At 43.5% G+C, this 26042-nt stretch overlaps 1 protein-coding gene and 1 pseudogene across 1 annotated transcript; one reads left to right on the forward strand and one right to left on the reverse strand.

Moving 5' to 3' along the window:
* Positions 1–65: 65 nt before the first annotated feature.
* Positions 66–15925, forward strand: LOC121302396 (annotated as a pseudogene).
* A 4247-nt stretch (positions 15926–20172) lies between these two features.
* On the reverse strand, positions 20173–25647 carry leng1 (leukocyte receptor cluster (LRC) member 1). The gene is made up of 5 exons (XM_041231860.1): positions 25382–25647; positions 24162–24356; positions 22843–23005; positions 22172–22325; positions 20173–20717 (listed from the first exon to the last, which is right to left on the reverse strand). The coding sequence occupies exons 1-5, from the start codon at positions 25511–25513 to the stop codon at positions 20492–20494; spliced, it is 870 nt and encodes a 289-aa protein (XP_041087794.1). The 5' UTR covers positions 25514–25647; the 3' UTR covers positions 20173–20491.
* Positions 25648–26042: the final 395 nt, after the last annotated feature.

Genomic DNA, 26042 nt, shown 5'->3' on the forward strand with positions numbered 1-26042 from the left:
CCCCCCCCGTCCTTTAACGTGCTGAATTATTAGCCTGACGGCTTTGTTGGTCTCTCTCCCTCTCTAGAACACGATAGACACGCTCAACATGCAGGTGGACCAGTTTGAGAGCGAGGTGGAGTCCCTGTCTGTGCAGACGAGGAAAAAGAAAGGAGACAAAGACGTGAGTCCCGTTCCCTCTGTGTGTGTGTGTGTGTGTGTGTGCGTGTTTGTGTGTCTGCACCAGGAAATAACAACCCTTTCATTTCACTTTAACTAACTTGCATCCTCTATGCAAATACTTTTTTTCAGGATAAAACAGGTTTAAAAGACGCATCTTAAAAGGACACTCAGCACCGCATCTCCAGCCAAGCCCCACCCCTTGTTCGCTGTATTTATCACATCTCTCTTCATAGTCGTGCATACTGATCAATCCTCTCCTGATCACTCGTTTTATCACCAAACTCCTCAGTAATGCGAACCCTGTCATTTATTATTACTATAACATCTCAGAAAGCTCTGCCAGTGTCTGTGATATTCTTTGAGCAGCTGTCTCCTTTATGTCCGTGTTATCTCTGTAGTGCAGGGGGTTATCAGATGCGCCCTTTTTCGGCCATTGAAAGGTTTTCTCTGCGCACCCCCCCCCCCCCCCCCCCCCCCACCCCTGAGAAAAAGCGACTAGAGACCTGTGCTTGACGTCTTTTTGATGTCGGACGGGGTTTGACGTTGGTCTGGAAAGGGAAAATTGTAATGTCGGACCTGGTCTGACACAGGACTGCAAAGGGTTAATACCACTCTTATTTTCTCCAGGTTAATGCAGTTGTTGTTGTTATTCTCAGCTGGGGGTGAAGTCTCCCTTGTGAAGGGGATATAGTGAGGTGGTAGTTGAACACACAGCTAGGGACAAAAGTTTTGCATCACCCTCTGTATAGCATGAACTCATTTTGCTTCATGAAGTCGAGTGAAACCTGCTGAATAATGTGACGTTAACGCATTGAATTACACACTGCTTTGTAGTCTTCCATATACTTAATGACACGCTGACAAAGTGAAAAATGTGACCTTTCAAAATCGAACTGAAATATTGCGCTGCTGTTATGGCTTCCGATAGACTTTTGTGATGTCATTGTGTAGTTTCTTTGAGCAATACAATCTAAGTTATGTTAATATGCCCCTAAAGTTCTAGGTGATGCAAAACTATCGCCCAGATCTGTAGTTGAAGGCAGTAAGTGAATGATAGTTGCTGCTCACACACGCACAGTTCTGGATGGCATGTTTAGTTCTTTCCATTAGAGGTGTAATTAGTAAACATTTCAACTTGATTAAAACCTGGAAAACTTAGAATCGCCTAAGTTTTTAAATTATCAGAAATATTCAAGTTAAATGTGTAGATTTTGCCCTTGGTGTTTTTCTATACTGTAACTATACAGTGTGAAGTAATATATTGTAATACTCTGTATATATTCATAGTCTCTTCCATATGCACATTAGTCTTGGACACAAGGAGTGCTGGAGGTGGTTGCACTGTTAATTATTTCAATGACTAATGGGCTGTTTGAGACCAGACCTGTGGTCAATTCCAGTTTGCTGTAATTACAGTGCTGTTTTGTAATTGGTTATTATGCTGCAGTATTTGCACTAAAAAGTAACGAATCGCTACACATCAGCATTCGGCTCCTATCGGTCTCACTTGGCCATTGAAAGGTTTTCTCGTTTTTTTTCCAGAGAAAAAACGACTAGCAGGAATCGCAGGTGCAAATACAGAAACACACTAACGTTTTTTCAAATGGGGCCCCTAAAAGTGGGTGAACAATGGCAGCAGAGTGTTTGGGGGGGGGGGGGGGGGGGGTGGATTTGGGGACCATGAGTGATTTTTAAAAAGCATCCATTCAACGAAGGCTGTGCTCTTTCTCAAACAGGAGCGCATTGAGGAGCTGAAGGGGTTCATTGAGAAGCACAGGCACCACATCTGCATGCTGGAGACGATCCTGCGCATGCTGGACAACGACTCCATCCAGGTGGACTCCATCCGCAAGATCAAGGACGATGTGGAATACTACGTGGACTCCTCGCAGGACCCCGACTTCGAGGAGAACGAGTTCCTGTATGACGACATCGACCTGGAAGACATTCGTACGCACCGCTCCTCCGCTTCTTCTCATGTTGCTGATCACCGCGCCCCGCCACTCGCGGATCACAAAATACACACTCACCGGCTTTCAGCTGGGTTTTTCCCTAGCCAGTGAAGCACCGTATCACGGGAAATTTCGGCCGGCAGGTTTGCTGCCTTGGTGGAATGAATGGGCGTTTTTCACTTGGCACGTTCACAAAGGAAAATGCCACCGTTTGTGTGTCTAATTTCAGAAAGATTCACGTACATGTTTGCTTAATGAAATCTGGCTTCTAAAATAGCATCTCATTTGCAGTAACTCCTTATAGCATCTACAGTGTCACTGCAGCAACTTGGATAAAAACAAAGAGGCCCTTCTAAAAATGAGTTGCAGCATTATCGTTCTAGAGTTCTTAAAGGATTTGTAGCTGCAGTACACTTTGATAGGCATGTACTACCTGTCAGTTTTAAAACGTAGCTCCTGTTCACTAATGTAACACAGCGGAATGATCACAGCATTGCCATGTGTGAAAACATTTTAATAAAGCCGAAACAACAAAAATGCTTTTAAATTTAAAACTAGTTAATAGACCTGCAAAATCAACTCGTTTTTAAATGTCCGGTCTGCTTTTAATTGGCTTCATCACTCTCTGCCATCCTCCTAGTCACTTTGACATCTGACACACGCTTTCCCTTGCCCAGCGTTTCTTGCCCTGTGCTGCACACCTGTCTGTCAGAGGCCGGGGTCACCCGCTGTATGCCAGTCTCTGATTGGTGGAAGAATTATTGCCCATCCAATCAAATCGCCAGTAAAGCCAAAATTTCCCGTTATGCGGTTTTTGAGATGCGAGTTGTGGGTTTTCTTTCATTTAATTTGATAATGTTTTTAACGCCACTCACCGCAGCAGCCAGTTCTCTGTTTTGAAATACTGAAGCGGGTGAATCCAGAATCAATTCCCTTGTAATCAATCCCAATTCCTTTCACAACGCGGGCTTTACTAAGCAAACATTTATACATCTCGTCAAGCACGTGTACAGCTTTTACAGTTATCTTATGTTCGCTCAATAAAGCCTGTTGTGAAAGGAATTGCAGTGGATTAGTGGGAATGGTAAGAAATTGATTTTAAAAAGAAATCGTGATTGACCCCCCCCACCCTGATGGGAGCTGTAGACAGCTCTGGGAGGAACGATGCCCTGATGTTGTGGTGCGATGCACATCGCTGAATCCACGTCTCGGTACGATATGCATCATGAAACTGCTCAGGGATGGAAATAAAGCTCACGTTGCACAGCAGTCTGATCCATTCCTGGTTTAACTATGAATTTAATGACACACCTGTGCACACTGTGGCTAATCAAGCTGGTAGTAAAACCTGGAATGGGTGAGACTGCTGTGCAATAGGAGTCTGATTTTCATTCCTGATTTGTGATGGGCTTATGTAATGTCTAAAAGATCAAATGGTCATTATGTTAAGATGAAACAAACAAAACGAATTCTTACAGATTATAAAGGGCTGTTCAGTAAAATCAGCATTTAAGTAGAATTGAAAACCACACAAAACAATGTTGAGCACGTGATGAATCGCCCTGTCTGTGCTGCTTTTTGAAATGATTCTCTGTTAAACCAGGCAGCTGCACCAGATTTAGACTGTGTATGATGATGATTGTCTGGTTTGGTTCCAGCTCTGCCCCTGGTGGCTACCTCTCCTCCAGGCGTCTCTCACATGGAGGATGAAATATTCAACCAGTCGAGCAGCACGCCTACTTCTACAACTTCCAGCTCTCCCATTCCTCCCAGTCCAGCCAACTGCACCACGGTGAGAGAGAACCCCTCTGCATTCAGGGGTGGGGGTGGGGGGGTTAACAACATGCTTGTTCATTTCAGTACAGTGATGATTTCCATTACATGAGAGTAGGTGTTAAACTTCATGCTGATTTGAACTCTGCTCTTGCCAAGATAAGCACCAAACTAAGGTTTACAAGCACACTAATGTGATCTGTCTGCATCTCCATCCTGTTGCGTTTCCTTCCATCTGACGATGTAGATATCCTTCTGTCTGGTGTAATGCTGGCTCCAGGGATCGGCTTGCTTGCCTCCCCAGCGCATCGGCACACACAACGGCTGCAATGCTGGCTCCGGGGATCAATAATCAACACCTAAACAAACCATTCATAATGTCATCGTGATGATTTATTTTTATTTTTTTAATAGGAGAACTCTGAAGATGATAAGAAGCGAGGGCGTTCGACGGACAGTGAAATCAGTCAGGTAGAGATGAGAAGCTCCTTCACCTCTGTCTTTACCTGTTAGACTTGGCAAGCGCACACTGCCTTGCGCTCAGATGAGTGATGCTCTGAACAGATTAGACTTACTCCCAGGAATTATCCAACCAGCAAGTCTCCCGATTTTAGATATTTTTCAAGAAGTTGAAACCTGAATATGATTCTTGCATGTGTATTGTAATCCACTGTCTGGCCACTTTGTAAGACTTTGTCTTGCCTGTTGGATTGCTTTGGTGTGGGGCTTGTTGTCCTGGTGTATGCTGGGTCCCTCGATTTGCTGTAGAAAGCCATAGTTTACTTCCGCATCGCTGCACTTGTACCCTGGTGGCGACCCCCCCACTCCAAGACTGCAGGCATATCCCACAGCCCTGGTGTGAGGTAGTACTTGAGTGATGGATTCATCATCGCGATCCTCTGCCTACCTCTCTGCACAGATATTAATGACCTGAATGGATTATCTTGTACCTTCCAGCACCTTGTGGAGTCTGGGTCACGTCAAGGCTGTGATCAGGGCAGACTGCGACCCAACCAGATACTGGGTTCAGATCCTAATAAAGTGGCCAGGCAGTTATTTATTTATTTATTTAAAATATAATTTTATGGTAGAATATAAAAATCCAAATTGTTGCTTTTTTAAAGTTTCTTAGTGTAGAACAGGGCTTCTCAAACTCGGTCCTGGGGACCCCCTGCGGCTGCTGGTTTTCATTCCAACCCAGCTCTCAATTACTGAACCAGACCCTGAGTTGAACTGATAATTTGCTTAATTGGACATTTTTCACTTGTTTTCAGCTCTTTGAACAGCTGCAGTTCAAGTTGCTTGTCAAATGTTTCGGCTAACTTGAAATCTGCAACTGTGAGAGCTGATAAGTAAATTAAGCAAATTATCAGTTCAACTCGGGGTCTGGTTCAGTAATTGAGAGCTCGGAATGAAAACCAGCAGCCACAGGGGGTCCCCAGGACCGAGTTTGAGGGGCCTGGTGCTGAGCATCAAATTTCAGCTCTACTTCCCAACTAATACGTTTCGTCCAGCATAGGTGAATTCATCCCATAGCACCTCAGTCTCGCTCTCTTTTTTCCCCCCTCCTGCAGTCCCCAGTAAAGAACGGCAGCACCAGCAGCAGTACCAGTATCCCCAGCTGTGGCTCCAGCACTGGCGCTGTCATCACAGTAGGGGGAGGAGGAAATGGCAGCAACAGCAGTAGCGCCCTGTTTCCTGTAGGGGGCTCCGGGAGCAGCAGCAGCAGCAGCAGCCTGCTGGGAAACATCATCACCTCAAGCTCCCTGTCCCACACTTTCAGCACCCAGAACCCCAAAACAGCAAGCCCCACCACAGCCGCCGCCTCCTCCTCCTCCTCCTCCTCCTCCCTCTCCCACTCCCTCAACAGCCCCTCGTCCCTCATGATGCTCTCAAACTCGGCAGCAGGGGGCGCCAACACCAACAGCATTTCAACCGCCATGGCCAGCCTGGGTGGTGTCGGCAGCGGTATCATGGGGTCTCACGGCAGCCTCATGTCCTCCAACATGCAGCCGGGCATAATCGGGAATAGCGGGGGCAACGGAGGCTCGGGTCTGGGTCTGGGATTGGGTTTAGGGCTGGGGAAGTCCGTCTCGGGCTCCAGTTTGGCTCAGCTGGCTGGCCTGGGTCTTGGTAACATCACGGGGATGGGTGGGTTGAGCTCCATGGGTTTAGGAGGCCTAGCCAACCCGCCCACCCCTTACGCCCAGGCTGCCGCCTCGGGGAACGTCGGCTTGATCGGAGGGAACTCCAATTCCAACAGTAATACCATGATGGGGGCGCCCTCGGGGGGGCATGGGCCGATCGGCAGCGCCCCCGGAGGCGGCAGCGGGGGCAGCAGTAACGGAGGGTCTGGGAGCAGCAGCAGCAGCAGCAGCAGCAGGCAGCAGCAGCAGTAGCTCGGCCCCTGGGGGAGCTGCTGGAGAGAGGGAGAGGAGCGCCAGCAGCAACAGCACAGGCAGCTCTAGCGGGATTCCCGGGAGGCCACCTAGTGGGCAGAAACAGAACGGCGCCACAAGTGAGTGAAGCTGTGGTGGTGTTTCTTTTTATTGTCTTAAAATTTTTTTTTTTTTTGAGAGCGATCGTTCTCGGCGATTCCTATGCAAATACTTACATCTTTTTTTTTTTTCAAGTCTGTTGGTGACTATTTCCATAAATGACACCTGCTGTGCAACTTAATCAGTAGCGTTTTTAGCGCAATATCTCATAATTATGGCTTCTAGTTTTCCGGTTTTCTTTTTGATCGCGTGATGTCCCTTTTTAAAAACGAGCCGATTTGCTTTTGTAATCAAACGCTAATTCCCAAAGGAAGCTGTTTCTTTTTACCCTTCATATCTTCATCGAGTTCTCAAGCGACGCGCATTGATCTCCCCCGATTCTATTTGAACCTGCATTTCGATCCAGCTCTAATCTGATTCAGTTTATTAATTTCCACTGCGTTAGTTTCTTGCAGCTCATCGCTAATTTGAACAGTCTGGTATTCAGTTAAGGCTTAACCACTAGTAAGGTTTAAAGGGAGAGAGATAGATGGAAAATAAAAACTGATTTGCTTCAAATTGTCGTTCTGCATGTTTGTAGCACTTTGAAATCACCTAAATCTTGTTCCGTAGCTTTTTAATATCTTTTAGAACGCATTGTCCTGGCTCATTGCTCTTTAATTGTGAATGAATAATTTTAATAACTGTTCCACTATGTCTCTTGCAGGTTACAGTGCAGTGGTGGCTGACAGCAACCAGGACTCTGCCCTCAATAGCACAAGCCAATCACAGAGCAGCCAGCCTGGCTCACACAGCACTCCAGCCAATGCAGCGTGAGTACCCAGCAACCACTCTGCTGTCAGGGATGTAGTTAAGAAGCTGAGTAATGGGGAATAATATAGCAGGGTCATTTGATTTCAGTCCAGAACTCCCCCTGGTTGAGGGATATTATCTGATCAGAAATTTGAGCAATCAGGCTCTTCTGCTAAGTCTGCTCTGTTATAAGTTAATGCTGGATAGATATTCAAGCAAACACTATTTTAAAATGTTCTAAAAGTGACCATGTTCGTATTCGTTCATATAACACAATTTATAAATGGCAGGATCAGTCTGCTGTACAGAAGACTCACGTTTTTATATGTAGTTTGATCGGGTACTGAGTTTACAAATGATACTCAAACTCAGTTTATTTTAATTGAAAAGGTTCTTCCCAGCAAGATTTTTAAAATCCTATTAAATGTTTCATCAGTGTCAGAAGTGTCTCCTTCCCTCTGTCCTGATATCATTTCTGAAGGTTTATTATTAAATAATAATAATCTTTATTTTTATATAGCGCCTTTCGTAGTGGACCACCATCACAAAGCTCTTTACAAGATACGAGGCTAGGGTGTGTGAGCTATGCATCAGCTGCAGAGTCACTTACAACAACCTCTCACCCCAAAGACGCAGCACAAGGAGGTTCAGTGACTTGCTCAGGGTCTCATACAGAGAGTCAGTGACTGAGCTGGGATTTGAACCTCCTGGTTTCTTAGGAGTTCATGCAACTTTTTGCATGAACTTAGCACTGAAGTCATTGTGTTTTGTGTCTTTTAATTGTACTATAATTCTTTATGTATTTTGTATACGACTGTAACTCGCCTCTGGAGGGGGGACCCTTTAAATAAATAGGGGACTGTTTCAAACTCCTGGCTTCTGATATCTTCAAATGAAGTTTTCTTTGTTTCCCCTTTTCCCTTGTCTTTCTGTGGTGTTTGCAATTATATTGTGTGGTTCTGTGGAGCCACACTGTAATTCTCTTCATTGGCTGGTCCCACCTCTGTCTGGAGTAGTTGGGCTGGCAGAGTTGATTGGAATGTCCCAGCACTTGGGATTCTCCAGTATAGCGCCAAGCCAGCTAAAGGCAAGATTAGAGAGAAGTATGGAAGAACTACATCAACAGAAAAGTGACATTTGAATATGCTTGTATTGAGGGGAGCTCTGATTGCCAGAGGGTTTGGCTGAATGATTTCTGATTTGGTTCACGAACCCCGATATCCGTGTTCCCTATCAGGAAGGAGAGTGTCGGTGGTTCCCAGTTACCCAGTGTGACTGGTTCCAGTTCAAACTCCAGTTTGCTGGTCCAGATGCCCATCAACCCTCCCAGCTCACCCAGCCCCAGTTTCAACGAGACCAAACCGAGCCAGAACCTGCTGAACGGACCTCTGAACTACACACAGCCAGAGATCAAGGTAGCTATCAGAGACCAGTGCTTCTGTTTTTATCAGAGCACTAAGTAAATTCTGCAAGGTCATTTATTATTGCCAGTCTTGTATACAGAGCATCAAAAGAAACTTAGCACTAAACAACTACTAACACATTTATTTTCGAAAATAATAAGGTATATAAATGATGGACGTTGACAAAATGTTTTTCTTTTTAATCTCTCGATCCTTCATCCTTGCCCATGACACGCTTGAGTGACTGAAGCACTTAATCACTTAATTAGTGAGACAGTTGATTGGATGCTGGATATGGAGTGATTTCAGCTGTTGAATTTCAAGCGTGAATAAAAGCAATAAAGAAAATCACAGGAAAAAAAAACAAAAACAATATGCAACGTCTGTCCAGAGAGCAGCGCCTTCGTTAGATCGGCATGTTGGAGGCTGGACTGGGGCAGCGCGCTGTGGCTCGCCATCTTGGACGTCGCAGCCAGCAATTTCAAACCCGGCGAGACGGTATAACCAGACACACTCTGTCAATGATAGGCTGCCAACCGGGAGACCAAGAGTCCCTGCCCGAGATCGACAGATCATTCTGCAGCATCTTGGTGATGTCTCTTGTTAATCGGCACGATAAAAAGTCACTGCGCCTGCTCTGAAACAGTTTTTCGATCACATCTAGTTAATTTTATCTAAATGCAAGTGATCCGTTTCTTTTGATGCTCAAATAGAAGTGATCCGTTTCTTTTGTCGCTCAGTATGTTTAACCAAGTCTTTCGAACCCTCTCTTCCAGCCTCCAGAGCCCCTGACCTCCCTGAAATCAATGGCTGAACGAGCAGCTCTGGGGTCAGGACTGGAAGAGCAGATCCCTTCACTGCGCCTCACAGACCGAGGTAGGAACCAAGGCAACTGGCCTCACGCCATAGAATAAGCATCTCTCTGTCGGAGGTGGGAGATATGAAAGCAGCCTTACCGAGATGAGCGCTGGATGTTAAACCAGCCTAGATCTGGTTCTGGGGTTCAGCGAGCATTCCAGTATAGTAGAAATCCAGTGCAACAAAACCTGGCTTCAGATACACCCAGTAGTATTTAACCTGCTGCATTCCCCTCCAACCTTTTTAATCTCGCGACTCTGTATAGTTGAAGTAGCCTCGTCTCTAAAGATGTGTTCGGCACTCCCATGGGAAACTGGTTCATGACAGCACAGCTAGAGGTCTGGGTGGGGGAGGGACGGGCGGAGGTGGGGGGGAGTGTGCCTCTATGCTTGGCAGTTAGTCCTTCAGTTTGCCTCCAACTTTTTAACAAAGTTAAACGGTTATGATTTGAGATGCAATGATTGGACTGTTGCTTCTGACGTTGATTAAAACACTGAATTGTTGTGCTGCTTTTAGAATGAAACTCTGCCCTATAGTTAACAAAACCGACTCTGTGTTACTGGATAAGAACTTTTAGAGATCCAGAGCTTCTCTGTACTCTGAGGAATAATTTTAGATGTTTATTTATTATACGGTTAAATAAACTGATGATGCAGAAGCTTTCTGTTATTAGTTGTCAACATGGAAAATCGTCAAGCTCCTTAAATTAGGTCTTTTGAAAATTGGTCCTTTTTGAAATTTGCATCATAACTGCGTGAAGACTAGATTTACGACCTCCAAGTTAAGCAGAGATTGTATTTGATTTTTGCAGCTGAGGTTTTATGAAGGTTTATATTATGTGAGCGGGCATCCATGTAAAAGATTTGAGTAACATTTCAAAACCTTGTCATTTTTACCAGGTTGATCCATCTGGTAAAATTACAATTTAAGAAGTAATTTCAGAATTCTCTACAAAGTCAACTTCAAATTTGCCTAAAATGGCTTGGAATGCATCTGAGAGCATGTGTAACCTAGAGACTCCCCCTCTCTCCTCCCAAGCTCACCTCTGTCCTCCTCTTACTCCCCAGACCTGTTCTCTAGCTCCACAGCGCCCCCTGGAGGCCCGGCTGTGCCCCCACAGACCCAGCTCTCGGAGGTGAACATCCCTCCCTCGCTGGGGGTGTGTCCGCTGGGGCCAGTGCCCCTCTCCAAAGAGCAGCTGTACCAGCAAGCCATGCAGGAGTCTGCCTGGACTCACATGCCTCACCCCTCGGACTCGGAGAGGATACGGTAAACACTCTGCTCTTACAATTAATAATCATCTTTATTTTTATATAGCGCCTTTCATAGTGGACCACCCTCACAAAGAGCTTTGAGATACGAGACTAGGGTGTGTGAGCTATGCATCAGCTGCAGAGTCACTTACAACAACGCCTCACCCCAAAGACGCAGCACAAGGAGGTTCAGTGACTTGCTCAGGGTCTCACCCAGTGAGTCAGTGGCTGAGCTGGGATTTGAACCCGGGGATCTGCTGGTTACAAACCTCTTTCTTTAACCACTGGAAACTAACAAACAGCCGCACACACTAACCCTTTTGAGATCCAATTTATTTTCACACACCCTGTTTGCTTAAAATGTAATTTTATTCACAGTAAAACAGGTTTAAAAGGCCCTGCATATCAACAGCACACTCAGCCCTGCATCTCCAGCCCCACCCCTTGTTCTCTGTATTTATCACATCTCTCTTCATAGTCGTGCATACTGATCGCTCCTCTCCTGATCACTCGATCACCAAACTCCTCAATAATGAGATCCCAGTCATTATTTTATTACTGTAACATCTCAGAAAGCTCTGCCAGTGTCTGTGATATTCTTTCAGCGCTGGATGCAGAAGCAGCTTCCTTTGTTTTTGTCCCTGTTATCTCTGTGGTGCAGAGGGGGGGCTATCTGTATTGCTCAGATACACGCCCCCCCTCCCCTTTTTTGGCTGCTATTGGTCTCACTTGGCCATTGAAAGGTTTTCTCTGCTTTTTCCGGAGAAAAATCGACTAGAGACCTGTGCTTGACATCTTTTTGATGTCAGACAGGGTCCAACATCGGACTGGAAAGGGAAAATTGTAATGTCAGACCTGGTCCGACACAGGACCGCAAAGGGTTAAGTTTAAAGGGTTATTCTAAGTAATGTAGCAGTAATCGCAGGTACAAATACAGACATGTACTGTATCATTTGTGTTTCTATTCCTTATTCTCAGGACGTCTGATTGCATGAACGCTTCCAGGGTCGGTTCACCTCCTCAGTGTCTACTGGGTCAAAGCATGTTACTGGCTGAAAGCATGTCAGTCAATAGGGAAGAATCTGATTGTCTATTGACAGGAAAAAAGCCAGTGAAGGGGTGGGGACGATTTCAAAGTGCAAGACCTGTCAAAGCATGGCTTGCAAACGGATGTATTTAACCTAGTCTAGTACCAGACATGCGTGTTGGTTGTAGCATATGTTTCTTTCAAAACTGCACATTTTGAGAACATTGTTCTTAGGAAGGGAATTCGGCTTTCTGTCAGTATTACAGTATAAGCTTGAACAGTCTCGCCTGTACTGTTTTGGCTCTGATCAGTTGTGACTAATAGGAGAGTTAAATACGTTGATGTGACCATTTCATAGAGATTCTGAGGTATTTGCTGTGTTAAACTCCCCCTGGTGGAAGGGGCTGGTTGTTGTAAGGGTGTGTTCCCTTGTCGTTAACCCGGACCGTTTTCTCGTTGGTTCTTCCAGGCAGTACCTGATGAGGAACCCCTGCCCGACCCCGCCCTACCATCACCAGGTGCCTCCTCCGCACTCGGACTCTGTGGAGTTCTACCAGCGCCTGTCCACAGAGACCCTCTTCTTTATCTTCTACTACCTGGAGGTACAGTACTGTGTATGTGTCTGATACCTGAGGCTGTTTATATACTACTGCATTCAGACACAGGACTCTGTGTAATACCCAGTGCTGTTTATATACTACTGCATTCAGACACAGGACTCTGTGTAATACCCAGTGCTGTTTATATACTACTGCATTCAGACACAGGACTCTGTGTAATACCCAGTGCTGTTTATATACTACTGCACAGGACCGTGTGTGTGTCTGTAATACCCAGTTTAGTTCTGGTCACCTCGTTACAAAAAAGGGTATTGCTGCTCTAGAAAGAGTGCAAAGAAGAGCGACCAGAATTATCTCGGGTTTAAAAGGCATGTCATATGCAGACAGGCTAAAAGAATTGAACAAAGAAGGCTACGCGGCGACCTAATTCAAGCATTCAGCATTCTAAAAGGTATTGACAATGTCGACCCAAGGGACTTTTTCGACCTGAAAAAAGAAACAAGGACCAGGGGTCACAAATGGAGTTTAGACAAAGGGGCATTCAGAACAGAAAATAGGAGGCACTTTTTTACACACAGAATCGTGAGGGTCTGGAACCAACTCCCCAGTAATGTTGTTGAAGCTGACACCCTGGGATCCTTCAAGAAGCTGCTTGATGAGATTCTGGGATCAATAAGCTACTAACAACCAAACGAGCAAGATGGGCCGAATGGCCTCCTCTCGTTTGTAAACTTTCTTATGTTAAGAGGCTGTTTTTATAGCACTGCCTTCAGGTTTGTGTCTGAAATACAATATGCTGTTTCTGTATTGTATGCTTTTATGTATAATGCTGTGTGTGAGTGTCTGTATATAATACCAGAGGTGGTTTATATTCTGTATCTCTGCTACATTCATTGAGTATTTTAATGCTGGCACTTGTCTGTCAAGGGCAGTCCTCTATTGGCTTTCTGGTAGTGGTGGTCTTGTATTCAAACCCTGTCGAATTTCCATCTCTAATGTATACAGACCCAGCATCTGGCACTGGTAGTGTTAATAGTCTATATCTCTCTGTTAAGAAGGAGGTATCTGTCCCTCATTAATCTCTGTCTCTCCCTCTCCAGGGTACGAAGGCTCAGTATCTGGCACTGGTAGCCCTGTGTTAATAGTCTATATCTCTCTGTTAAGAAGGAGGTATCTGTCCCTCATTAATCTCTGTCTCTCCCTCTCCAGGGTACGAAGGCTCGGTATCTGGCACTGGTAGCCCTGTGTTAATAGTCTATATCTCTCTGTTAAGAAGGAGGTATCTGTCCCTCATTAATCTCTGTCTCTCCCTCTCCAGGGTACGAAGGCTCAGTATCTGGCAGCTAAAGCCCTGAAGAAGCAGTCCTGGAGGTTCCACACCAAGTACATGATGTGGTTTCAGAGACACGAAGAGCCCAAAACCATCACGGATGAGTTTGAGCAGGTCAGCAGAACGGGGGTGCTGTTCATCAACACACTGGCTGTGTCGTGGCTACTATTCAATCAATCTATCTTTTATATAGCGCCTTTCATAGGGGAGCACCATCACACAGCGCTTTACAAGATGCAGTAACAAGAAAATCCATAATACTACAAACACAGAGAAATGCATCAAACATGATATACAGTAAAAACAATGCATAATACATTAAATACAATAGTGCATTAAATACAGTGGAAAGAGCAGAATACATGAAATAGTGCATTAAATACAGTGGAAAGAGCAGAATACAGGATAGCAGCATAATACATGAAATAGTGCATTAAATACAGTGGAAAGAGCAGAATACATGATAGCATAATACATGAAATAGTGCATTAAATACAGTGGAAAGAGCAGAATACAGGATAGCAGCAGAATACATGAAATAGTGCATTAAATACAGTGGAAAGAGCAGAATACAGGATAGCAGCAGAATACATGAAATAGTGCATTAAATACAGTGGAAAGAGCAGAATACAGGATAGCAGCAGAATACATGAAATAGTGCATTAAATACAGTGGAAAGAGCAGAATACAGGATAGCAGCAGAATACATGAAATAGTGCATTAAATACAGTGGAAAGAGCAGAATACAGGATAGCAGCAGAATACATGAAATAGTGCATTAAATACAGTGGAGAGAACAGAATACAGGATAGCAGCAGAATACATGAAATAGTGCATTAAATACAGTGGAAAGAGCAGAATACAGGATAGCAGCATAATACATGAAATAGTACAATAAATAGAGATAACACGAACATTTAAATAGAGGAGGCTGTTCAGTCTGTCTGAGCTTGTCCGGGTCAGAGTGTCTGAGTGATCTCAGAACTTTGTCAAGTGGTTCTGCCTCGGCATGACTAGTCAGCCCGCTCCGTACACTCTCCTCTCTCCTACCCTCTGATATGTCCAGCTCTGTCCTGCGGTTCTGGTTTTGTGTGAGATTACAATTGCAGACGGATGCTGCTGAAATTACCATGACAATGATATTTTGTTCAGTTACAAATATGCTGCAGTAATTAAAACTACATCAGAGCAAGAAACAGCTACACGGCAACACGTTTACTGTGTGTATATGCTAAATAACCCGGAAACAGACTAGGGAACTTGGTATTCTTCAAACAATTCGCTACAATTCCTTTTAACCCTCCTTTTCTGTTCAGAATTTAGGTGCATCTGTTATGTTTCGGGTCATCTTGACCCGATGCAATTTCAAACTAATTTTAAACAGCCTTAAATTGATTAACTGTTTTTATTTGCAAAGGTTTGACTCTCTTCTGCTCTTTTAGTCCAGGAGCTGTGATAAAACTTCTTTGACTGCCAGCCTGGGAGCTCCTCATTTTGGAGTGTCTTTACCAGTGAGATGCTGTTGCAATACTGACAAAGAAAATGAGGCTCTGCCTTGTAGATATATATTTGTGTTTGGTTTATAAATATCTCCAGACAGGTGCAGCCATTTCCAGAAATAGTAATGCAAATATAATAATAATACAATAACAAATTGAAGAAGTTTGTTTCATTCCTGCACACAAATCTACACAGATAAACGCCACGGGGCACAGTGACCCGAAACATCTTATTTGTACACGTGACCTCTTCTAAAAAGAATAAACATCTCAAAGGTTCTGTTTTCTGTATATAAGTTCATAACCCCATCTTATGTAAAGCCTTAAAATATTATACAGAAAATGAAAAGAAAAATAGCATTTTATCCAATTGGAAACTAGAGTCGAGTCAAACAGACCCGAAACCGAACAGGTGGGTTAAAAGGTTGAACATCTCTGCACTGAACCAGTCATATTCAACCTGATTTTCTGTGTTATTTTTTTAAATCTAATAAGTGTTCAGTCTGTTAAATAGGTGTTTAGCATTGGCAGTGAGGTAATGTGTATAGGTGTGTTTTATATTATATTCTCCAAAATAGTGTCCCCCTGCCTAGTTTGTTATTTTTCCCCCTTTTAACCTGTGAGTTTGACTCCCTTTCTTCAACTTTCCTTCACAGGGGACGTACATTTACTTCGATTACGAGAAGTGGGGGCAGCGCAAGAAGGAGGGGTTCACCTTCGAATACCGGTACCTGGAAGACCGGGATTTACAATGACTGAGCCGCGGAAATCCAGGGAAAAACCAGGAGACACACAGGAATATTGCAATGGGAAAATGAGCAAGACCCCCCTGGGGGTTGTGACCCCCAAACACCCCCTGGGGGGGGGACCCACCCCCCCCTACCTCTCACTAGAAAGAATTAACTGCACAGCTACACTGAACTAAACTGAGAACTCCCAACTTCAGAGTCCGTTTGAGCAGGGATAACACGCCCGTCTGTCCTGCCTGCCTGCCTGCAGGGGATCACCAGATGAACCAGGAGGATTCGGGGAAGAGAAAGCTCAGTCCTTGGTTTGTGTAAGGGAGGGGGGAAAAAAGATTTAAAAAAAAAAAAAAAGGTCAAGATATTACCATAAGGTTTTGTATGGTTGTATTATGCTCTTCAGCAGAAAGTCTTTTTTTTTTCCTGTAGTTTTCTGCTATTGCTTCACTACTTTTTGATGTAGTTCTTTTTGTATATCGTTACTCCAAGAGGAGGCTGATTTTTTTAAGCATGAACCTTAGACTGCCTTACCTAACGTTAGGCAGTCCAAGATTGGTGCTAATTGTACTGCTGTTTGTGACCTGACATAGACAGCATTGTACCATCCGCTCAGCAAACACGAGAAAAACGATTCTTGCAATCTCTGAATTTACCAGATCAAGGCCTACGCAGAGTGGCTTCTTTTTCAATTCCAAACGCAGTTCCAATCATTATTACACTCCTTTTGTAAAAGCTCTTTTGCTTGGCCGAAGGGCACCTGAAAAGCTCCAAGGAGTTTAATACAGGTGGAAGTGAAGACCCAAACGCATAATGAAAGTGATGTAAAGACGCAAGCATTTAATCCTGTCTGATGCGTCAAGTTTGTTTGCTGTAATTAAGTCCTACCTGTTGTCTGGATAACATTTTGTACTACAGTGAAAGAAACGTGTTCTCCATGTAGACAATGTAAAAATCCAAGCAAAGCAGCAAGCATACGTTCTCTTCATACAGTACCAGCAAACCCTTATAAAAAGTTTGGCTAAACAGAGGAATATGTTTAAATAGCCACCCTACTTTATCAAGACATTTAAACATGAGTTTACCACCTGTTATTCCAGTTAGAAATGAGTAGTCATCCCACCGTGGTGGAGAATTATGAAAGATCAGACCCTAATCAAAAATGAAACTCAAGTTAAAAACGTTTTAGAGATGAAGTCTAGTTTCATATACACGTTTTAGTGTCTTATTTCACAGGAGAGTGCAGTTTGGGCTGTCCGCTCACCATGCCAGCGATGCCTCTTCTAGTAACAGACCTCCGAGTTCATAATCGGAACGCTGATGTGGTGTGATTGTGCTTTCAAACTGAGCTGCAGGAGAACCTTGACAGTTATTGGTAGATTTCTCTTCATTTAATACATCATTTAAGGTTGTAGACTCTTGGTTTCTTTAACAGCTTTCTGAATGTTGCATTAATTCCTCAAAACAAACTTTGTCAGTATAGGGTTGTTCCATTTTTTATTTTTTGTTAAATACTGGGGCAAGTTTTCAGGCAATCCTTTCATTTTATTTAAAGGGAAATGGCTTGTGGGCTGTCGAAGAAAGTCTTCTGAAGTGATCTGTTTATTCGCTTAAATGCAACACTACAGAAAACTACTGTACAGACAAGCTGGGTACAAAAATCACAACTTTTGGGAAAGAGCACAAACACATAGAATACTGATGTGAATATTCTGACTTTTTTTAAAATTATTTTTCCACCCCCCCCCCCCTCTCAACTGACTGTGGATCAAAAGTGAACGTCCCTCCTTGCTTGAGAGACACGATTTTTAAAAAAAAAAAAATATTAAAAGTGAGGAATTCGGCAAGAGAAATGTGGACTTTTTTTTTTTGGCTTGTTTTGTGTTTTTTTTTTTTTTTAAGAGAAAAAACCACATCAATGAATAAATGCATAAATAACAAAGTAAACGGCTGTATCATAATAAAAGAGTTAATTTTCAAAGACTTGCAGCGACTGTCTCCCTTGATCTTCGTTCTAAATGTGTGTGGACTCTTATACACTGACTGTCCCGTCTCTCTCACTACATCTGCAGAATATTTATCATACATTCTTGGCCTCCTGTAGACCTTTCACATTCAAGGTGGGTACAGTCAGATAAATTTTGATTTGTATGCAAGTTGCATGTATAGAGTATGGTTAGCCCTGTATGCTAGTATACATACCTCATTCGTGCTGTGAATGAGTGAGCCACCCAGCGTGCGAAACTAGAACCAGGTTTTAAGCTGTGCATATTTACTAATTATAAAATCTTATAAATAAACACAATATCTAGTTAATGCAGCTATACTTTGTTTTTTTTCAGGCAGTGTCTGGTTAGCAAAATAGGGTCAACTTGATCTGAAATCAGACATCTTGGCTTCAGAATTTATAATAACAAGGGAAGGTGTCTACAAGAGATGGCCAAAGATGTTTTACTATGGGGAACTGCATTCAAATGCAGTTTTGCTCATAAAGTAACTTCCTGCTTTGAATCCATTTTGTTTAATTTTTTTTAAAACAATCTCTTAATATTCTTTGTGTCTTGGAATGCTGAAACACCAGGAAGTGTGAAGGTGTTTGAAGTGTGGATGCAAAGTAGGTGTTTTTTTATTTTTAAATGTATTATTTTGGAAATAGCCTGAAAAAAATGAGGGCACAAGTGGGTTTACATAGGATCACAAAGATAATCTGGCAAGTTCCTTCTTGCAAATAACTTTAATATAGTTCTGTTAAAGGCAAAACCTCCAAAGTATCACTTGCAGATCCTTGCCTTTACAATAGAGGCTGGAATACTTGTCCTCTGAAACGTGCGCTTGCCAATCTGTCATTTTTCATAAAATAAGTACAGGATTGAACTTCCTCCATATCTATGAAGTACAATGTAGTCGCGCTAAAATATACTTCAGAAGGAAAATTTGAGGGACAAATGTTTCCATGAAGTCTTTCTCGGTGTCTTCAGTCAATTAAGAAAGGCTTGCAGCTGAAATTAAATATAATAGAAAACACCTTTAAAACAGATGTTCAGATTTGATTTTGTTCTGTTTGTACCAAATAAATCTACTGAGAATATTTACTTTAGACAAACATTGGTGCAATACCCATTGCTCATGATGTACTTTACTGTCCAGTGCCTCACTCTCTTCACAGTAGCATCACTTTTTAAAGGAAGGTACAGTTTCTCAGCGGCACAGACACAGGCTCTCCCCACCCCCGAAACCTGCTGACATGAGTCACCCTTTGAGCCCAAATGTCTTCATCTAGACAATGTGGGGAAGCCTTAAAAAAGGCCAACAAGATGCTCGGATACATTGTGAAAAGTGTTGAATTTAAATCAAGGGAAGTAATGTTAAAACTACAGTGCATTTAAGACTTCATCTTGAATATTGTGTTCAGTTCTGGTCATCTCGCTACAAAAAGGATATTGCTGCTCTAGAAAGAGTGCAAAGAAGAGCGACCAGAATTATTCCGGGTTTAAAAGGCATGTCATATGCAGACAGGCTAAAATAATTGAATCTGTTCAGTCTTGAACAAAGAAGACTACGCGGCGACCTTTTTACACAGAGAATCGCGAGGGTCTGGAATCAACTCCCCAGTAATGGTGTTGAAGCCGACACCCTGGGATCCTTCAAGAAGCTGCTTGATGAGATTCTGGGATCAATAAGCTACTAACAACCAAACGAGCAAGATGGGACAGAGCGGGCTCCTCTCGTTTGTAAACTTTGTTCTTGCAGTTCAACAGGCGAAAAAAAAAAAAACTCAAAAAAATGTCACAAGAAATCAAACGTGTGTGAAAACAAAACTAAAAGTGCTTTTTGAACGGTCTGTAAAAAACCGAGGCAGATCAAATATATATGATAGATATCTATCATATATATATATATATATATATATATATATATATATATATATATCTATATCTATATCTATCTCTATCTCTCTCTCAAAAGTCACAATATAACCTTTCATGCACAACAATGCTTCAACGTACAAAGGTGCAGACCTCAGTAAGGTAACAGTCTGCAGTATAAGTGATTGTCTCTTGACTTTTGCCAATAAGTAAGGGACAGTCCTTCAGATTTTGGTTTCCCGCGGCTCAAGATGATCGAGGCAATTAAGGTCGCACACTCCGTAATGTTCCTTAAAGATGCACAATATAAATAATTTGGTATTTCTGATGTTAGTAGCTCTGAATGATTCTCCTGTCTGTGTGGTTTGAGTGCACAGAGTTCACAGGTGCAGTGCTGGAAAAGATCACATTGCGTTGTGGGATTGATTAAACAGATGCAAAGATGGTGGAAGCTGAACAAACATTTGTGGCTGTTTTATTTATTTTTGGTCTTTTTATCAGTGGTCTTATTAGCAAAATATGAATTAAACATGTCTTATTAAACGGCTTCATCACAAAATAAGAAAAAAATACTTGGGTTTGTTTTTAAAATAGCCTTCGCTTCTAGCCGTATGAGATACGGCACTGTGCTATTCGAGGTGTCCTCTAGCCTTGCATCGTATCAAGGAACAGACTGGGCTGCAGTGGCCGAAACCACACTCTCAAAACACTAGACAAGATGCACCTGTTTCCACTAGACCCGTGCGCCGGGGCGGCACAGTGTGGGCTCCTCAGCCCCTCAGTTCTTTTTTGTATTAAAGCCGTACGGGTCGCTGCCCAAGTCTCTTCTCTGCCTCTTCCTGGACAGTTCTGGGTGGTACTGGCTGCTGTAAGGTCTGCTCCTGTCATCCTCCTCCTCTTCTTTCCCCTCCTTCTCGTTCCCTTTCTTCAACAGGGCCTGCGCTCGCAGTCGCTCCGCTGCCTCCCTCCGCCTCCTCTCCTCGCGCAGTCGCTCCAGGGACGAGCTGAAGAGCAGCAGAACAAAGAGAGAGTCAAAACTGGAGGCCATCGCTGCGAGTTTGTGCCATCTCCAGCTACCAGCCTTGCAAGCAAGTGGCTGGAAGTGATTGTGCCCAATAATTCTGCAAGGAAACGAACACAGTGTCTGCAAATGAGTGCGCACAACACCAGCGGCTATGGTAGTAAGCTTCTATTTCTTGATTCCAATACTCAGAAGTTACACACATAAAGCTTAAACACCGTGGCACCAAGTTATAAACAGAAATGCCTAATGTTCTGGGAGAACATTGTTCGTCAGGAGAGGATTCAGGTAGCTTTTCTCTCCAGCACTAATGAGTACCTGTCTTATGTATCTTGCCTAACTGTGTGTGTGTGTGTGAAGCTGAACTTTGTGATCTCTGCTTTCCTAACAGTATCTAAACACTGTCACTTTCCTGGCGTGGGTTACAATGTTGTTCCAAACACAGAACAGACATCTCTTCTGCACCATGTCAAATACACCTCACTTCACCAGTTCCTTGATTCTGTGTGTCCTGGGTTGGTTGAGTTGAAAATATCCTCTCACCACTGCTTCCTGCACAGCTGTGCTGTGCCACTTATGGGTTTCAAGCGAGCTTCACTATATTAGTTTAACCTTCGTTATCCCCTACAATTCCATAGCTCTTACCTCTGCAGGTATCAGGTGTGTAGTTCACAGCATGCATGGTATCTGTTAATAAACTCTGTTAATGAAATCGCTGTTTGCAAGTCATTTCATTCCCAGTGAAACAGGTTTAAAAGGCCCTGCATATCAACAGCACACTCAGCCCTGCATCTCCAGCCCCACCCCGTGTTCTCTGTATTTATCACATCTCTCTTCATAGTCGTGCATACTGATCAATCCTCTCCTGATCACTCGATCACCAAACTCCTCAATAATGTGATCCCAGTCATTATTTTATTACTGTAACATCTCAAAAAGCTCTGCAAATGTCTGTGATATTCTTTCAGCGCTGGATGCAGAAGCAGCTCTCTCCTTTGTTAGAGTCCGTGTTATCTCTGTGGTGCAGGGGGGGGGGCTCTGTGTATTGCTCAGATCTACCCCCCCCCTCCCCCCTTTTGTGTCTTTACATCATCAGTGGCAAAAGATCTGCAACACCTGTTCATCTTGACTAATTAAGCCAATAACTGGTTCAATTAAGTAACTGAGAGATTGGTTGAAACGAAAACCAGCAGCCACAGCAGCTCTCCAGGACCAGGGCTGGAGACCCCTGCTATAGAGGTCTCAAATGTGCAGTTGTGAAAGAAGTCTTGCACCTCCTTGGAGGGTCAAACTGTGGGGATGGGGTATATGCCGAGATTTATTTTTTCATGTGATACTGTTTATAACTTTGAAAAAAATGAAAAATCTTGCACTGTTTATGAATGACCCTATACAGACAGACAGACAGAGGCAGTCCATACTCAGCCAGATCCTCACCTGCCCCCTGCTTCCTCTCTCCTCCTCTCCTTGCTCTTCCTCTCCTCTTTTTTCTCGCTCTTCCTCTTTCTCTTCATTATTCTCTCCATGTCTCTGAGCGGGTCGAGCAGAGCCTTCAGTTTCTCTTCTTTCCTCTCTTTCTCGGTCCCCTTCTCTGGACAGACACACACGCACAGCATTACTGTACAGTACAGCCCTTTACAAAGAGCTGAAAACATAAACCAACCTGTGCATTCAAACAGGAGCTGGCAGGATGCAATAGGTGTGATTGCTGAAGACTTTGCTACAGGAACCTGGTTTATTGGGATCGAGCTCTCCACTGAAATCAGGCGCTGGTGTCGATCGGGCGGGTTTCCCCATTCAGAGTGAAGAGTGGAGAAACAGCTGCTTGGGTTTGTGAGGATCGCTGCTTTTCCTAGACCCTGTGGAGAGCAGCGATCCACACAAACCCAAGCAGCTGTTTCACTCTGATTGGCAAACCATCCCAATTAAAACCAGTGCTCCTCGCATGTGGTGAGCTTATCCAGATAATCGTCTCATCCGTTTCTGCAGCTCTGCTCGCATCGTTTTGGTAGCCTAGGTGTACAAGTGGGGTTAATCAGTGTGAAGGCTGTCCCTCAGTTCATCACTCAGGTTTTGAAGATGTGTATCTCAAAGCAGTAAGCTCTCACCGGGCTCTGTCCTTGGCTTCTTGGCTCGGTTCGTCTCCTCCTGCTTTCCTGTCGTTGGCGCTCCCTCTTTCTCACTCCCTTGCCCCTTTAGGTACCAGGGTGTGGCAGTGCCAGGGGCAGGGCCTAGAGACACCAGCAGACCAATCGCACGCTCACGTTTTTCCTGAAACAAAGAGAGAGAAAGAGAGAGAAATACAAAACACTGTCAATCCTGTTTTATTTATTTTAGAAACTGTAGACTGCCCAATTATTTTACCCCGATTTTTGCGCCAATTTAAAAATGTCAATTTACATTCCCCCACTGGAGGGATAACAATAATCTTTATTATTATATAGCGCCTTTCATAGTGCAGCACCATCACAAAGCACTTTACAAGATACGAGACTAGGGTGTGTGAGCTTTTATCAGCTGCAGAGTCACTTACAACAACGTCTCACCCCAAAGACGCAGCACAAGGAGGTTCAGTGACTCCAGCGCTCAGAGAATATCACACACACTGGCAGAGCTTTCTGAGATGTTATAGTAATAAAATAATGACTTGCACGGCATTATTGAGGAGTTTGGTGATAGAACTAGTGATCAGCAGCTGCAGAGTCACTTACAACAACGTCTCACCCCAAAGACGCAGCACAAGGAGGTTCAGTGACTCCAGCGCTCAGAGAATATCACACACACTGGCAGAGCTTTCTGAGATGTTATAGTAATAAAATAATGACTTGCACGGCATTATTGAGGAGTTTGGTGATAGAACTAGTGATCAGCAGCTGCAGAGTCACTTACAACAACGTCTCACCCCAAAGACGCAGCACAAGGAGGTTCAGTGACTTGCTCAGGGTCACACAGCGAGTCAGGGGCTGAGCTGGGATTTGAACCAGCTCAAACGCTAATTCCCAAAGGAAGCTGTTTCTTTGTACCCTTCATGTCTTGATCGCGTTCTCAAGCGAAGCGTATTGTTCTCCCCTGATTCCATCTGAACCTGCATAACGATCCGGTTCTAATCTGATTGTTTATTAATTTCCACTGCGTTCGTTTCCAGCAGCGTGTCGCTATTTGAACAGTCTGCTGTTCAGTTAATATTTAACGACTATTAATTAAGGTTTAAAGGGAGGGAGAGAGAAGGAAAACAAACACTGAAAACTAGAAGCCCTAATTATAACACATTTACAGCTTTCAGACTACGAGGAGCCTGCCGCAAGGACTGATACATAAAACCAAGAGGAATGTCTTACAGAACACTGTGCACCCAAGGGTAGGGCTGTGTGCCCAATTGCAGGACAGTTCACTCGACACCCTCCCGCTCTCACACACAGTCACTCACCTGTTCTTGTTTCTTGTCGGCTTCGTAGTCCTTGTTGCCCCTCTTCTCGCCTCCTCCTAGATCCCTCTCTCCGAACAGGTCCAGGTGCTTCTCTCCCTCTTTTCCTCCCTCCTCCTCCTCCTTTCCTACCAGCGCCGCATTCCCGGACTCGGGAAGTGAAGCACGGCATTTACTGCGCAGGAAATTCGTTCGGGCCTGACAGACAGACAGACAGGAAGGCAGGTAAGATTTACATGGTATGTAATTCCACCCACTTGGCACACTATAAATTACCCACACCTATATAAATGAATCTGCCAAGCTAACCTCCTTGCAAGACTAGCAGGGCTGTATCTTCAAAGCTTCTTCTCCAGTCTTTAATCAATCAATCAATCAAATTAATCTATTTTATATAGCGCCTTTCACAGTGGAACACCTTTACAAGATACAGTAACAACAAGAAAATACATAATACTTCAAATACAGAGAAATGCATCATACATGATATACAGTAAAAACAATGCATAATACATTAAATACAGTGGAAAGTGAAGAATACATGAAATAGTGCATTAAATACAGTGATATAGTGCATTAAATACAACTTAAATACGACTATTCAGAGACTTTTACACACATTATAAAGCAGTTTGGTCTCAGTTTTTTTTATATCATTTACGTGGAATGTTCTCCTTTCAAGAAACAGTTAAGACCGGAGTGAACGCTATGAAAAGCCAAACTATTAACTAAAACAATAAATAAAAAAAGAGTTATCGTATTCATTAACCTTTAAGATTAAGTTATCTATTATTTATTAACCTTTAGAGTCATAATGTTGCAACCAATGCATATATTTTATTTATTCACAATGGTCAATACCGAAATACTAAAATTTAATTTTGTAAATCCGTACATGTAGTTATATTTAGCATTTTTCACTAAATGTCTTCAATAATTGAAATGTTTGTCACTGAATTTAATACGAATCTCTTACATATATAATAAGAATTTAATAAGATCCTCATATATCTAAATATTAATAAGTAATTTAGTGTTTTTATAGGGGTGAACTATACATCATAACCGCTGCTGCAGAGTCACTTAGACTGGGACCTCGGCTTTACGTCTCACCGAACATTATTAAAATGTACTTTTTATTAAAAAAATAAATAAAAACACACACAAAAGAAACGAGTAAACAAGCACGCCGTGACGCGGCCCCGCTCGGTCGCCATGGTTACCTCCTGCTCGGCGCGCTCCACTCTGCGCTGCCGCTCGCGCGCCTCCTCCGCGGCGCGCGCCTCGTCCTTCCGCACGCGCGCCACGTTATCCTTGTTGCGGACGTGCCAGCTCTTCTTCGGGAGAATGTTCATCTTTTAAAATGTATTCAATAATAATAATAATTCGACTTGAAAATAAACTGAATCCAAACAGAAAGCGGACGCGGGCCAGCCAGGTAAAATTTAACCTCCTCTCACCACTCGCCGTCCATGTTTATCTCAGTGGGAAGCCGCGATTGGGTGAAAACCCGGTTCAGACCCGCCTCCTCTTCGGATTCATTGGTGTTAAAATGCTGCCAATCTCAGTTTGTTATTGGAGCGGTGATTGGATAGTACTAAACCCGCCCCCTTATATTTTAATTTGTCATGTGATCGTCTCCTTCTTCGAGCGACAGATGGTAACCATGTAAATACACAGCTATGAGCAACAGCTTTACACGATCCTGCAGAATGAACTCCCTCAGCTTCATAGAGTCCAGTGAAAGCTGCTGAATAATGTTCCCTTGTTAACATATTGAATTACACCCCCTCTATATAGAATGAACTCCCTCAGCTTCATAGAGTCCAGTGAAAGCTGCTGAATAATGTTCCCTTGTTATCATATTGAATTGCACCCCCTCTA

This window comes from Polyodon spathula, chromosome 29, assembly GCF_017654505.1.
Source record: "Polyodon spathula isolate WHYD16114869_AA chromosome 29, ASM1765450v1, whole genome shotgun sequence".
In the NCBI taxonomy this organism is placed as follows: domain Eukaryota; kingdom Metazoa; phylum Chordata; class Actinopteri; order Acipenseriformes; family Polyodontidae; genus Polyodon; species Polyodon spathula.

Coding starts and splice junctions, on each gene's coding strand:
- leng1 (XM_041231860.1), bottom strand. CDS start 25,513: ATGAACATTCTCCCGAAGAAGAGCTGGCACGTCCGCAACAAGGATAAC. Junction 24,357..25,381: donor TGGAGCGCGCCGAGCAGGAG/GTAACCATGGCG, acceptor TCTGTCTGTCAG/GCCCGAACGAATTTCCTGCG. Junction 22,326..22,842: donor GAAGCCAAGGACAGAGCCCG/GTGAGAGCTTAC, acceptor GTGTCTGTCCAG/AGAAGGGGACCGAGAAAGAG.